At 41.3% G+C, this 15,394-nt stretch overlaps 1 protein-coding gene across 2 annotated transcripts in view; it reads left to right on the forward strand.

Moving 5' to 3' along the window:
* Positions 1 to 344: 344 nt before the first annotated feature.
* adgre5.L (adhesion G protein-coupled receptor E5 L homeolog) overlaps positions 345 to 15,394 on the forward strand; it is a 51,550-nt gene continuing 36,500 nt past the window's right edge. For both annotated transcript variants that reach the window (XM_041587195.1, XM_041587196.1), the window contains exons 1-4: positions 345 to 898; positions 10,749 to 10,802; positions 13,145 to 13,198; positions 15,043 to 15,096. In XM_041587195.1, coding sequence (XP_041443129.1) covers positions 853 to 898; positions 10,749 to 10,802; positions 13,145 to 13,198; positions 15,043 to 15,096 — 208 coding nt within the window. In that variant the 5' untranslated portion in view covers positions 345 to 852. The remainder of the gene's footprint in view (positions 899 to 10,748; positions 10,803 to 13,144; positions 13,199 to 15,042; positions 15,097 to 15,394) is intronic.

The raw sequence follows: 15,394 nt of genomic DNA on the forward strand, positions 1-15,394 counted from the left end.
CAAAAAACACAGGGCTGTAATTTCCTGCACAAACTGGCAGAAGTGGTGACGCAATGATGCTGCGTCACGTCACTTACGCTGAACCAGTCAGTGAGTGCGGGAATTCGGCAGCCTCATGTGTGTATAACACCGGGCTAATTCTGGCCTGTACCATTATAGTTGCCCCTGATAAATTGACACGGTGTGTCTGCCCTTACTCTGTTCTGGGGATTTTCCTCGGGTTTTTTCGTCACTTTCCGATTAGTCTCCTCATTTGCTTTCGGTCTCTCACAACTTTGTGCTTCTTCTTCTTCCCACCGCCGCCCCCTCCTCTCTTTCTCCTGAGTCTGATAATGACCTCACTGTCCCACCCGCCCTCGCATTCACTTCCCCCCACTACACTCACACTGAAGCCTCGGGACACCGGTACAGACGTACGGGCGGGACAGCAGCAGAGCAGAGGGAGTGAGGGGAGAGTAACGGGAGTGAGGGGGAGCTGAGAGTGAGGAGCAGGGATACAGCGAGTAGAATACAGAGAGGGGTGTGCTATAACCCGGCCACTATGAATAGCAAAGGGATAAACTACTAGAGAGTAGAGTCAGAGAGTAGAGAATCCTCCAGACATAGTAAGTACAGCTGGGACTATAGAGACGGGTTACTGTTGAGGATAGACAGGCACAGGGAAAGGACAGACCATCTGAGCAGGGGGGGGGGTATTACTGGACAAGGAGGAGAGGGCAGGTGGGACATCACCTGGATAAAGGAATATATATAAGGAGCACCAACCAAAGGCAACACTGAGTGGCCCATCTCTATTAGTCACACAAAGAAAAGTCTCCCAACTGCAGAGGAAACCAGTAGAGAAGTTCTGGCATGGATCATCTCACATTCTACTGCGCCCTGTTCCTACTGATATTCGGTAATTGTCTGTGTGTGTCCCTTTCTGTGTTCCAGGCCGGGAATAGGAAGCTTGTCTGGGCTCCCTGTAGTGGAGAGAGGGGCTGGGAGTACCTGTGTCTGGGAAAGGACCCGCATGTCGTCATGGTAACAGTAAGAGGCGCATGAGGAGGGAGATGTTCTAAGTTAGAGGAAACTTCGACATGGCTTGAGGGTGCATGGAGCTGGGAGAGGAATGGTAGAAGTAGATGCAGGTATCTTGTTTGGCAGCTGTTAGAAAAAAGGTGGACCCATTACTAAATTGTATCCCATCCAGTTTTGTGTGTTCATATATACAGGTATGGGACCTGTTACCCAGAATGCTCGGGACCTGGGGTTTTCCGGATAACAGATCTTTCTGTTCGGTCTACTAGAAAATCATTTAAACATTAAGTAAACCCAATAGGCTGATATTTGCTTCCAATTATATCTTATCTGGGATCAAGTTCAAGCTACTGTTTTATTATTACAGAGAAAAAGGAAATCATTTTTAAAAAAATTGGATAAAATGAAGTCGGCCTTTCCGTAATTTGGAGCTTTCTAGATAAAGGTTCCCGTACTATGTGTTATTGTCTTCAAAAGGGATGCTAAATAGCCGGTGTAGTATTGAAGCACAACTGAACGGTAACTGTTTACAGAAGGAAGAATGTTTATCAGGAGAAATAAATATTTATATGTCTGCTGGTGCATTACAGAAGCACAGTAGAATCTGGCAGGCATTGTGGTTTGCCAAGATTTATTATCTGTCAGGGGATTCTGGGAACTGTAGTTTTATATACCCTAATACATGGCTCTAAATTCAGAGCTGGATTTGCAGAAGAGAGAGCTTCAATTAGAGGGTTGGAACCTTAAAGGGGAACTATTATATTTAATATAAGCTTCATCATACTGAAATAAGAAAATTTCTAAATACAATCAATTAAATATCGTTTTTGAAAAATCAAGTTTATCTTCACTATCCACCTCTCAGCATCTGTTTCTCTTCATTCTCTCTTCATTCAGGAGTTGGGTGTCAGATATTCATTGACAGTTAGATCCAATATATCTTATAGGGGGGCTCCTTTTGCCTAGAAGATGTATTAGAGCTCACTCTATTAAACTCACCAGACATCATGTCTCTCTACATGCAGGATTTGTGCAAATGGCAGTTATTTTGTTAGATTTTGTTTGTACTGGAATCATTTATTTAAGCTATAACCTAGCAACCTATCAGACTTTTGCTTTCATTAGTTTAAATGTTGTTGACAGATCAGAGCCAGCTGTTGATTGGTCGCTGTGAGTTAGTACTCCACAATAAAATCCCCACCTGTTTTTTGCCTTCCCGTCCCCAGGGGTGTATGTATATCTACAGCTAAGTCTCCAGAACTAAATATATCGGCATCTGTTTGTTGGATAAAGTGGTTGCAAGAATCCATTTCGACACTCTCCTCGGTTCCTGTTGTGTCTTTCTCTACTGAGACTACAAGCAGATTACAGTCAGAGGGCAGATATAACACAAGGGAAATAGTGTATATATACTTGGCAGCACCAACTCACAGTTTTATACACTTAGGGGCACATTTCCTAAGGGTCGAATATCAAGGGTTAATTAACCCTCGATATTCGACCACCAAAGTAAAATCCTTCGAATATCGAAGTCGAAGGATTTACCGCATTTCCTTCGTTCGTACGATCGAAGGAAAAATCGTTCGATCGAATGATTCCAAGGATTTTAATCCATCGAACGATTTTCCTTCGATCAAAAAAACCTTCCCCATAGGCTAACATTGATGCTCCGTAGGTTTTAGGTGGCGACTTATATCCTTCGACTTCGAATATTTCCTACGATCGAAGGAAAAAATCGTCGAACGATTAAATCCTTCAAATCGAACGATTCGAAGGATTTTAATCCATCGATCGAACGATTTTCCTTCGATCAAAAAAAGCTTCGCCATAGGCTAACATTGATGCTCGGTAGGTTTTAGGTGGCGAAGAAGGGGGTCGAAGTTTTTTTTAAAGCAACAGTACTTCGACTATCGAATGGTCGAATAGTCAAACCATTTTTAGTTCGAAAGGTTTGATTCGAAGTCGTAGTCGAAGGTCGAAGTAGCCAATTCGATGGTCAAAGTAGCCAAAAAAAACATTCGAAATTCTAAGTGTTTTTTATTCTATTCCTTCAGTCGAGCTAAGTAAATGTGCCCCTTAGGGGCACATTTACTAAGCTCGAGTGAAGGATTCGAATGAAAAAAACTTCGAATTTTGAAGTATTTTTTTGAGTACTTCAACCATCGTATAGGCTACTACGACCTTCGACTTCGATTCGAACGACTCCAACTAAAAATCGTTTGACTATTCGACCATTCGATAGTCTAAGTACTGTCTCTTTAAAAAATACTTTGATTACATACTTCGGCAGTTTAAACCTACCGAGGTACAATGTTAGCCTATGGGGACCTTCCCCAGCACTTTTCTAAACTTTTTTTGATCGAAGAAAAATCCTTTGATTCATCGCTTAAAATCGTTCGAATTGTTTGACGAATTTGAAGGATTTTTACTTTATTTGCGCTAAATCCTTCGAATTCGATATTCGAATTCAAAGGATTTAACTTCGAGGGTCAAATTAGAGGGTTTATTAACCCTCGAAATTCGACCCTTGATAAATGTGCCTCCCCATCATTTATCCAAAGCCTGACACTTATTTATTGTAATGACAGGAGCGATCAGGAGTAGCGATGAGTGAAATTACTCGCTGAGTTTTCCTGTCAAAATGATGCCCATAGACTCCAACGGGTGAAAAAATTTGTCGCTTGTCAAAAAAATGTTGTTTCCCATAGACAATGCATTTTGGCAATTTTTTCGCTGTTTCGCGAATTAACGGCGAAACTAGTCAGAATCACCCATCACTAATCAGGAGCAATTTGTAAATCCATGGGATGGGGTCAAAGGTAGTGATGTGCAGGTCACAAAAACTATGACCCACACCAGACCCTAGTTAACCCCACCCACCTGAGCCCACAGACCCTTACTTTAAACCAAACCCACAAGTGATGTCAAGGAGGTGGGAGGAGCCTACTACAATTACCGACCGTGAGGGCGGTAAAAGTTAACTAACAGTGCTCTAAAGCAGTTCTCTCTTGCTTGATGGTAGGGATTGTAGATAAAAAACTATTAATATTGGTGTGTAGGTGCATCTCAGGTCATTTTGCCTGGTCATGTGCTTTCAGAAAGAGCCAGCACTTTAGGGTGGTGGCACACGTGGCTACTGGGGGAGATTAGTCGCTCAGCGACAAATCGTCTCTTCTTTGGGTGACTAATCTCCCCTAAATGCCTTCCCCCAGGCAAGAATTTAAATCGCCCTTGGGATGGCACTCGGATTGCTTCATTTTTCTGAAGTCGTCCGAAGCTGCCTTACGAGGAAACTTTGGACGACTTCGGAAAGTGCCATCCCGCTGGCGATCTACATTGTAGCCTGCAGGAAGGCATTTAGGGGAGATTAGTCGCCTGAAGACGAGCCGATTTGTCTCTGGTCGACTAATCTCCCCAAGTAGCCACGTGTGCCACCACTCTTAGGATGGAACTGCTTTCTGGCAGGCTGTTGTTACTCCTACTGAATGTGTCGCAGTGGGACCTGGATTTTACTATTGAGTGCTGTTCTTAGATCTACCAGGCAGCTGTTATCTTGTCAGGGAGCTGTTATCTGTTTACTGGTGATTTGTGGGCCGGCCCGATACCCGCGGGTTTACCTCGCACCCCCCTTCCGGGCCTCGGTTTGAGCTCTTCTGCCTGCTCTCCATGCCTCCGACCTTACAATGCCAGCTTCCGATTCCGACTTCCGGGTTCAACTTTTATAGACGCGCGCCTGCTTGCCCTGCCCCATTTGTGACGCCATTGGTGGGGCGGGTCAGCGCGCTTCTATAAAAGGAACCCGGAAGTTGGGCGGTTGCGGGTGGAAGGAGGGACGGCTTATATTGGGAAGGTGCCCTTTCCATTGTTCTGTTGTTAGGCTGCTGGGGGGGAAGGGAGGGGTGATATCACTCCAACTTGTAGTACAGCAGTAAAGAGTGACTGAAGTTTATTAGAGCACAAGTCACATGACTGGGGGCAGATGGTAAATTGACAATATGTCTAGCCCCATGTCAGATTTCAAAATTAAATATAAAAAAAATCTGTTTGCTCTTTTTAAAAATGTATTACAGTGCAGCATTCTGCTGGAGCAGTACTATTAAATGCTGCATTTTGAAAAAACAAATTCCCTTGACAGTATCCCTTTAAACAAAACATGGTTAGAGAATTGGTAAAGTGATCTTGTTTGAGATCAGTAGCCTCCAAAGCTGTAGTCAGGAGGTGGGGCAGCTTGACTGTCAGCCAAGATAAGATTTAAGATGATACTAAACTGTCATTTTCAACACTCTTGTAACTCTATAGCTGAGAATACACTTTTTTACCGAATTTGGGCGATCTCATACATAATAATATAAAATATAAACATAATTCAGAATTATAAATACTTGCACTCTGCACCTCATGGGTGATTAGAATTATCCTGTGATGATAAATGACCCCTGTTGTGTTTTCAAAATCTTTTATTGGTCAACATAATGTCACATCATTTTTAACTGTTCAAAAATCCCAGCAGCAAGTAAACTATTCCCGTAAACCCACAAACTTTTCTCGGAAAGAAACCCAAGCATGTCTCCTCCTCTCTCTCTCTAGTTCCACTGCATGTTGGGTCATGTTGTTGGTCCTTTTGTTTCTTTGGGGAGGAAGACATAACTCAGGGACAGCTGGAGTGCTGTATTGAATATATTAGTTATGCCCACGCATTTATAGAATCCCAGGCCAGGCCTCCCATAGGAACCCAAATCACATCCGTCAGATTCCCCAAAGAAAATCACTTTTCCTTTAGAGAATTAAATGTCCGCTGTTTGATTGTGGGGGTGAACCAGTTCTCAGTTAAAATATGCAGTGGTTTCCATATCTAGAGATACCCAGTGGTGATGTGTGGGTTGACCTGAAAACCACGGGACCCACTAGTTGGCTGATTCAAGTTGATATTTGGGGTACCATTGTGGGTTTGGATTTGGGTGGGGGTGAGATACTCTTCCTCTGCTTCTAAAGATTTCCTGTCTTGGAAGACATGGGTACTGATTGGGCATGGCTTCTACAATGGCAACATTTTGCGGGTTATGGGCAGGTGACAGTTAAAATTTTGCGGGATAAGTCATGAGAGTGGGGGCATAACAGGAGAAGTGATCGCACCTGGGCTCACACCCTCATGGGGCCCCCCCGGAGCTAGAATAAGTCTTATAGCAGGGCAGGAGATTTCGTCTTACGATTTGTAGGGGGTGTGAATCCAGCACCCAGGCCCGTCGGTAACTAGTCACACTACTGCTAGTTAGCATGAGATTTGGGGGGGATTGTTTGCTGGCTTGAATTAGCCGACATGTGACCTTTTGCAGAGAAGCAGTAGAACCGTAGGTACTTGACATATCATTTGATCATTACACCTGCTGCTCCCTTAACTTATAGTCTCATATACAGGTAAGGGACCTGTTATCCAGAATGCTCGGGACCTGGGGTTTTCCGAATAACGGATCTGTCCGAAATTTGGATCTCCATACCTTAAGTCTACTAGAAAATCATGTAAACATTAAATAAACCCAATAGGCTGGTTTTGCCTCCAATAAGGATTAATTATATCTTAGCTGGGATCAAGTACAAGTCACTGTTTTATTATTACAAAGAAAAAGGAAATCATTTTTAAATATTTGGATTATTTTATTATAATGTAGTCAATGGGAGATGGCCTTTCCAAAATTCACGGGTTTCTGGATAACGTTTCCTATACCTGTATAGGCATCTAGCCACAGATTTCAATTATTTGTGTAATGCAGCCTCATTATTTATTTGCTGCAAACTATTCTACTCTATTGCGCAGACTGGTGTTTATTTTCTGCCTGAAGGTGGCACACCTGTTCCATCACAGATCCAGTTTAGTTCAAGAGCAGGAATTTTTGATGCTGACTTAACAAAGCCTGGGGCTTAGTGTTTAAGCAGAAAGGGGTAGAAGTGGATGGTATATAAATGAATGTGGCGTTAAATGGGTTTGTTCACCTTCCAAACACCTTTTCAGTTGAGTTGTTTTAAGATTGTTCTCCAGAAATAAAGACTTTTTCCAACTACTTCTACTTTTATTTTTTACCGTATTTCCAAAATCTAAGTTTAAAGTTGAATGTTCGTGTCTCTGGTGTTTGAGTCTGGCAGCTCAGTAATTCAGGTGCAGATTCTGAACTGTTACAATTTTACAACATTTAGTTGATACATTTCTCAGCAGCATCTCTGGAGTATTAGCAACTATTGTATCAAGTCTAACAGCTGCCTGTAATGAAACGCAGGGATTCTGCTCAGCAGGGACAAAGATAAGAAATGTATCAACTAAATGTATCAATTTAGAACAAATGCTTTAGGTCAGGGGTGTCCAACCTTTTGGCTTTCCTGGGCCACATTGGAAAAAGACAAATTGTCTGGGGCCACCCATGAAATACACAAACACTTTTGATTTGTAACAGTAAAGAAATACACAGAAAGAACTACAATATCAGATGGAGCTATACACTAGAATATGGGACACCAGGATATTAAATAGACTTATAATTATACTAGACATTAAGCCCGTTAAATTAATGGGCGCTAGAACATATGTAGAAAATTCGCCAGAGACGGTCCGTGGGGCACATGCGCAGTAGCGCAATCCCACGGACACAGGGACTGGACGCAGAGACACTTCAACTTTATTATATAGGATTGTTATTACTTACTGGGCAATGGGAAGAGTCCCCCCCTCCTATATCTTTTGCGACATGACGTTTCCTCGGGAACCGAGTGGTTCAAGCTCGGCCGCAGTCATATCCATCCTGGGCCGCAGGTTGGGCACCCCTGCTTTAGGTGAAAAATTAAACTTTACTCTTCAGTATAAGAAAGATGGTCACACATAGAAAATAGAAAGTAATTGGAAAAAGTCTTTATTTTCTGGAGAACTATCTGAAACTAACTGAACTAAAACAAAAAGTTTGTAGGTGAACCAGCCCTTTAAATTTACTTTTAGTATGATGTAGAGAGTGAAATTCTGAGATAATTTGCAATTGGTTTTTTTTTTCAGAGTTATTTAGCTTTTTATTCAGCAGCTCTTCAGTTTGCAATTTCTGCAATCTGGTTTCTAGGGTCCAAACTACCCTCGCAATCATGCATTGATTTGAATAAGAGACTGGAATATGAATAGGAGAGGGTCTGAATAGGGTAAGTAATAAAAAGTAGCAATAACAATACATTTGCGGCCTTACAGAGCATTTGTTTTTTAGATGGGGTCAGTGACCCCCCCCATTTGAAAGCTGGAAAGAGTCAGAAGAAATCATGGTTGTGATTTCCTCACCTGTCTCTGCCTTACCAACATTACATTAAACTGTGACAGGGCTTCAGGGGTTTAATTGGCAGTTTACTATGTGCTTTGAGAATCTACATGATTAGTTTGCTGGGGTTAAAGTTAACAGGATCCAGTTGAGCTGCACTTCCTGTTCTTAGAAGGTTCCATCAGTGCATGTGAGGGCTGCTGCCTGGTTCTCATCTCAAAGCAGCTTTTTAAAGAGAATACTAACCTCAAGATATAAAGGTTTCTTGGTTTGGGGGGTGAGGGGAGAAAACACTGCTGTAATGAGTATTTTCTCAAACCTATAACATCCTCTAGTTCCTAGTTTATGGTAAACCCCCCCCAAAAGTCTTCTTATATTATTATATACAGTGGCATAACTATAGAAGCAGACCCCACAGTCACAGGGGGGCCCAGTAAAAAGGGGGCTCTGGACTGCAGAGTCCGCTTCCTCTATAGCTAACAAGAAAACTCCCCCCACCCCGGCTGCATTGTGGATGGGGGGGGGGGGCGGAAATCCAGACAGGGAGGGGAGTGAGCAGAGGTGGGGCGGGAAGTGGGCGGGAGGGTTGGGAGTATGAGGATTGGAGTGCACCGGGCCCCTTTGAAGATTTTTTTGCAGGGGGGCCTGGCACATGCTAGTTAAGCACTGCAATGAGGCACGGAGCACCACAAAAGGAGAACGTTAAATATAACTTAAACGTTCAATGCTTTATTCATCCAGCACTGAATCGCCCATACATCAAAGAACCATCTTCTTACATAATTACATAGTTAAATTGGGTTGAAAAAAGACAAAGTCCATCAAGTTCAACCCCTCCAAATGAAAACCCAGCATCCATACACACACCCCTCTATTCACTCACATAAATTATATATACCCATATCTATACTTACTATAGAGTTTAGTATCACAATATTATTATATGATATTATGTCTGTCCAAGAAATCATCCAAGCCTCTCTTTTAAAGGAGAAGTAAACATCCCGTTAATCAAAAATCCCCATCCATCTATTGGCCCCCCTCACTGCTTTCTCCCTCCTCAGTGGAAAAAGTGTCCCTGTCATGTACCTTGGCATATTCATGCAGAGTAGCGCAGTGGAGCTCTCCGGTGCCATCTTCTGTATCTACTGGTTCTTCGTGGAAGTGAGCGCCAGCACGGAGCTTTTTCGCACATGCGCAGTTAGGACCATTCTGGTATTCGTTCCTACTGCGCATTGGCGGAAAGCTCCGAAGATTGCCGAAGGAAAAGAAGAGTATCCGAAGATACAGAAGATGGCACCAGAGAGCTTTGCTGCGATACTCCTGCATAATTATGCCAAGGTACATGACAGGGACACTTTATCCACTGAGTTATTAAGGAGGGAGAAGGCATTGAGGGGGCCAATGGACCGAACCGGATGGGGAATTTTAATTAACAAGGGATTTAGTTCTCCTTTAAAGGCATTAACAGAATCAGCCGTCACCACATCACCCCATGGCTACACAGCAGCTTGTTTTTATAAACTATAGTAGTACTTATCTGTTATCTACTGTGTATCCTGTGCTTGAATGGCTGCCCCCATGGCTACACAGCAGCTTGTTTATATAAACTATAGTAGTACTTATATGTTATCTACTGTGTATCCTGTGCTTGAATGGCTGCCCCCATGGCTACACAGCAGCTTGTTTATATAAACTATAGTAGTACTTATCTGTTATCTACTGTGTATCCTGTGCTTGAATGGCTGCCCCCATGGCTACACAGCAGCTTGTTTTTATAAACTATAGTAGTACTTATCTGTTATCTACTGTGTATCCTGTGCTTGAATGGCTGCCCCCATGGCCACACAGCAGCTTGTTTATATAAACTATAGTAGTACTTATCTGTTATCTACTGTGTATCCTGTGCTTGAATGGCTGCCCCCATGGCTCCACAGCAGCTTGTTTATATAAACTATAGTAGTACTTATCTGTTATCTACTGTGTATCCTGTGCTTGAATGGCTGCCCCCATGGCTCCACAGCAGCTTGTTTATATAAACTATAGTAGTACTTATCTGTTATCTACTGTGTATCCTGTGCTTGAATGGCTGCCCCCATGGCTACACAGCAGCTTGTTTATATAAACTATAGTAGTACTTATCTGTTATCTACTGTTTATCCTGTGCTTGAATGACTGCCCCCATGGCTACACAGCCGCTTGTTTATATAAAGTATAGCAGTATTTATCTCAGGTCACTGAGCATGTGCTGTGAAGTAACAGGAAAGAAGTCATACTGGGGACACGGGCTGGTTCAGAAACCCACATGTAACAGTAATTCTTTGTTGAGCTTCAGTTCTCCTTTATTTCAGTTTGTATGCAGATGTCTGTTGTGTTGAATGGCAGTTCTGTTTAAGTATATTGTCATTGAGCCACATCAGTAGAGTAATATAAATATCTTTCTTTTAGGTTACAGCACCGCTGCAAATGACAGTGAGGAAATCAACGAGTGCATAATACAAAGTAACTATCACCTCCACTTCTAATGATACAGAACAGAAAACAAACCTTCTGATTCTCCATCACATCTTCCATTTCATTTTGTATAGTCATAAGTCGGCTATTTCAGTGGAAACCATAGGCGAATTTTCATTAAGACTAGGAGAGGTTAAGCCTCCCCAAACCTATCTGACATGTAAATTAAAACAAAATAAAATCTGCTCCCCGCTGACTGTGCTGTTTTTAACCCTTTAAGTGCCACAAAACATAGATTCTACGATCGGCAGCACTTCTGCTTTGGGGAGCGGACGATTGGCTTTTCAAGCTGCTTGTTCCATCCCCGCTTGTTCCCCCACCCCTCGGCAATGAGCAGAGTGTGGTATCGAGTGGCCCCTGGAGCACCATTACTGAGGGCCCAAAGACAGCAGATGGCACGTGAATTCTACATGTCCTGCTGCTGCAATCACTTTTTGGGAATTTACAAATCTCAACAATACAACCCAATAACTCTAAATCCATTCAAAACCTCAGACCTCTATATAGTAACTCACTTTACTATTATGCAAAAACTATACAATACAGCGCAATATTTGTCAGTATATCTCCAAGGAATAGTGCTGAAAACATGTTGGATATAATGAAATATCAAAGTTGCCAGTGAGTAATAATGTATGTGTTTTTAATAGACATCTGCACTGCCAGGTCTGCACATTATAAACATCATAAAATATATATGAATTTAATTTGGCAGAAATGTTGGATAGTGAATACATGATAATGATAACTTTGTGGGCAGGACATGTTGTAAGATTATGATATACTAGACATTAAGCCCGTTAAATTAACGGCGCAATCCCACGGACACAGGGACTGGACGCAGAGACACTTCAACTTTATTATATAGGATTAATACCCCTCACCCCTTACTAGAGTTATGGTTCTTTTGAGCAAGCAGACACAGAATCCACACCAAGGGGCAAATTCACTAACTGGCGAAGTGGCTAAAGCTAGCGAAAATTCGCCAATTTACTAAAAGTGTCCCTGGCAAAAATTCGGTAGCGAAGTAGATAGACTAGCGCAACTTCTCAGCCTAACGCCAGGCGAAGTTGCACTCTGGCGAAGGGGCGAAACTACCCAAATTTACTACGTTTTTTTTTTTCTGTTACCTCTTTCGCCAGAGTACTTCGCCAGGTCAGACCAGGCGAAGTGCAATAGAGGAGTTTGTAAAAAAAAAGTTGAAAATTTTTCTAAGTCCCAAAAAACGCTGGCTTTTTTTTTACTTTTTATAGGATGATAGGCTGAAAAAGATCGGAATTTTTTTATGGTACCCTCCTTCCCCCCTACATTTAGGGCACCTAAACTATACTGTGGGCACATGCGTAGGGCATTAGAACACCTCTATATAATTTTATTAAGTTTCCCTGGGCTTGTGTAGTGTTATTTATTTGCTGCAGCATGTACGGTCATTCAAACTTATATATTGCGCTGTATGCAAATTTCCGATCGCGAGCGTAACTTCGAACCGCTGATCATAACATCTTCGTGAATTTGCACAGCCCTGGCGAATCTACGCCTAGTGAAGTGCGCGCAGTCAACACTGGCGCAACTTCGAAGGTAAGTAAATTTGCCTCCAAGTGTATAGTAAAACAATTATAAATTGAGTAGTAAATCAATGGACTGGTACGACAATTAAACAATATTTACAGTATTTACAGTTACAAATGATACAGTTACATGATTGTTATCAAAAGAGTAATGGAATAAAGTTCAGCTTCATTATGGCTTCTCTCTGGTCTGCAGTCCTCACATACTGTCTTGTACCAGGCTCCTCCCTCTCTTCTCCCTGGCTGCTCTCATCTCCAGGCTCTCCCTTTAGGGCAGAGACACACATGGAGATTCGGGGAGATTAGACGCCCAGCGACAAATCACCTCTTCTTTGGGCGACTAATCTCTCCACAATGCCTTCCCGCAGGCTAGCCGGCAGGGTGGCACTGGGAGAGATTTGTTTTCCGAAGTCGCCGAAGTTTCCTCGTGAGGCAACTTCGGGCGACTTCAGAAAACGAAGAGGTCCGAGTGCCATCCGCTGGCGATTTAGATTCTAGCTGGCGGGAAGGCAGTTCGGAGATTTATGGTCCCCACATCAGATATAGGAAACCCTTTGTTATGACAATCGGAGTTTAATGTAAATTTACTGGGCAACTGCTTTCCTATTTAATACACATTAATATAAGATGGCAATTTCTTACAATGCTATATGACACGTACAGTATTTATAGTATACATTTATAGTATTTATAGGGATTTGTCTGAAAGTATTACTGTCATTGGGTCAGATCAGTAGAGTAATATGAATATCTTTGTTTTAGGTTACAGCACCGCTGCAAACAACAATGAGGAAACCAACCAGAGCATAAAGCATGGTAAATATCACCTCCACTTCTAATGATACAGAAAAGAAAGTAACTGCTGATATTAATTTTCCATCACATCTTCAGTTTCATCCTACTTTTCAATTGGTCTTCATTATTTATTTTTTATAGTTTTTAAATTGTTTGCCTTCTTCTTCTGACTCTTTCCAGCTTTCAAATCGGGGTCACTGACCCCATCTGAGAAACAAAATTCTGTAAGGCTACAACTGTATTGTTATTGCTACCTATTATTTATCAGGTTTCTTTTCAAGCCCTCTCCTATTCATATTCCAGTCACTTATTCAAATTTTTTTAAACTGGGGAGAATTTCTCAGGCAAAAAAATACCATGAGCATAGAGTGAAATCCAAGGAACCCAGAAATTAAAGGGGACCTGTCACTCAGACATAATAATTGGTATAATAAAAGTCCTTTTCAAATTAAACATGAAATCCAAATTCTTTTTTTTTTATTAGCGCATTCATAGGTGGTGTAAACGCATTTAAAAATCTCAGCTGTTAATCAAATATTGTCGGCCCCTCCTCTATGCCTTAGGCATAGAGGTGGGCAGGCAACTACTTTCCCTTTCCATTTAGCTTGCCTAAATAACAGTGTCACCAAAATGGCTCCTGTCTGTATGCTAAAGTTATGAATTTCCAGACAGAAGGAAACAAGATTCAAATAATTCATATAATGTAATTAAAGTTTATTTTGCTTGAATAACGTGATATAATAATTATTTTTTTGGGTGACAGGTCCCCTTTAAATTTACACCTTCCTTGTATGTATAATACAAACAAGGGAAAATTAGACGACCAAGGTGCTATTCATAGATTGGTATATCATTGCTCCATTGCAAACATTGATCCTTTTCCAAGCATTGTATGTAGAGTCTAGATAAGGAAATGACATGAGGAAAAGTCTCCTTGGAGTAATTAATTCTGCTATGAAACAATTGTGCCATCATCTGCATTGTGGCATCAACAATTATTTCACCCCTAAATTGTAGCCTTCAAACCTAGTGTAATCTGTTTTACTAGCATAAGGGTAATGGTACAGGTATGGGATCTGTTATCCAGAAACATGTTATCCAGAAAGCTCAGAATTAGAGAATGGCCGTCTCCCATAGACTCAATTTTATCCAAATAATCCAAATTTTTTTTGTAATAATAAAACAGTAGTTTGTACTTGATCCAAACTAAGATATAATTAATCCTTATTGGAAGCAAAACCAGCCTATTGGGTTTATTTAATGTTTACAGGGGTTTCCAGTAGAATATAGTTATGAAGATCCAAACTACAGAAAGATCAGTTAACCCCAGGTCCCAAGCATTCTGGATAACAGGTCCTATACCTGTATCTACATTATATTTTGCATTCTGAGCTTCAGGCAAATAACAATTTACATTTCCAATAGACATATTTCTCCTTATTTAGTTTATATAGATGTATTTGCATTGAATGTCAGTTACTTTGAAGTATATTGTCATTGTGCCATATCAGTGGAGTAATATGAATATTATTGTTTAGGTTTTAATGACACTGAGAAAATCAACAAATGCCTAAAGAAACATTACTTTCACCTCCAATTTCAATGATAACAGAAAGCAAAACGAATCCATCAATCTTCATTCTTCATCACATCTTGCGTTACTTCCTCCATCTCTCTCTAACAATTCATTCTTCACCTCATCTCATCTGCTTTCCAACCTCCAATTCATAGTTTAGCACTTTCTCTGGTGGTCCTTCTGTCTCCTTCTGCCTGTTTCATCCCAACCTGGATATATTCATCCCAACCTGGATTTATTTATCAGTAAAAAACATTTTATAACTCCTCTTATCTGTGATCACTTACAGTGAAAGAAGAGAACTGCATTTCTGTGCCTGGATTTTATTTACCAGAATGTGATGGTGAGTATATTTTGGAAGTAGATGGGTATTTCTGTATGTCATGGGGTGGTACCTAATGTGAAGAATTTACAGCATATGTTCAAATGAGCAAAATTATATTTTTGGTGCATCATTGTCTGTAAAATAACAGCTGTAGTAATTATTTATGTATCTATTACTGTCTGTAGAAAGTGTGGGGCGGAGCTATAGTGGTAGGGTTTCCACCTTAAAAAACAAAAATTAGAGAGTCACATACAATAAGCGGGGATATGGGTGGATCATGTGAAGCTGGCTGTGAATGGGGCAGGGATTCAGTTTA

The sequence above is a fragment of the Xenopus laevis genome, chromosome 3L, assembly GCF_017654675.1.
Source record: "Xenopus laevis strain J_2021 chromosome 3L, Xenopus_laevis_v10.1, whole genome shotgun sequence".
Classification (NCBI taxonomy): domain Eukaryota; kingdom Metazoa; phylum Chordata; class Amphibia; order Anura; family Pipidae; genus Xenopus; species Xenopus laevis.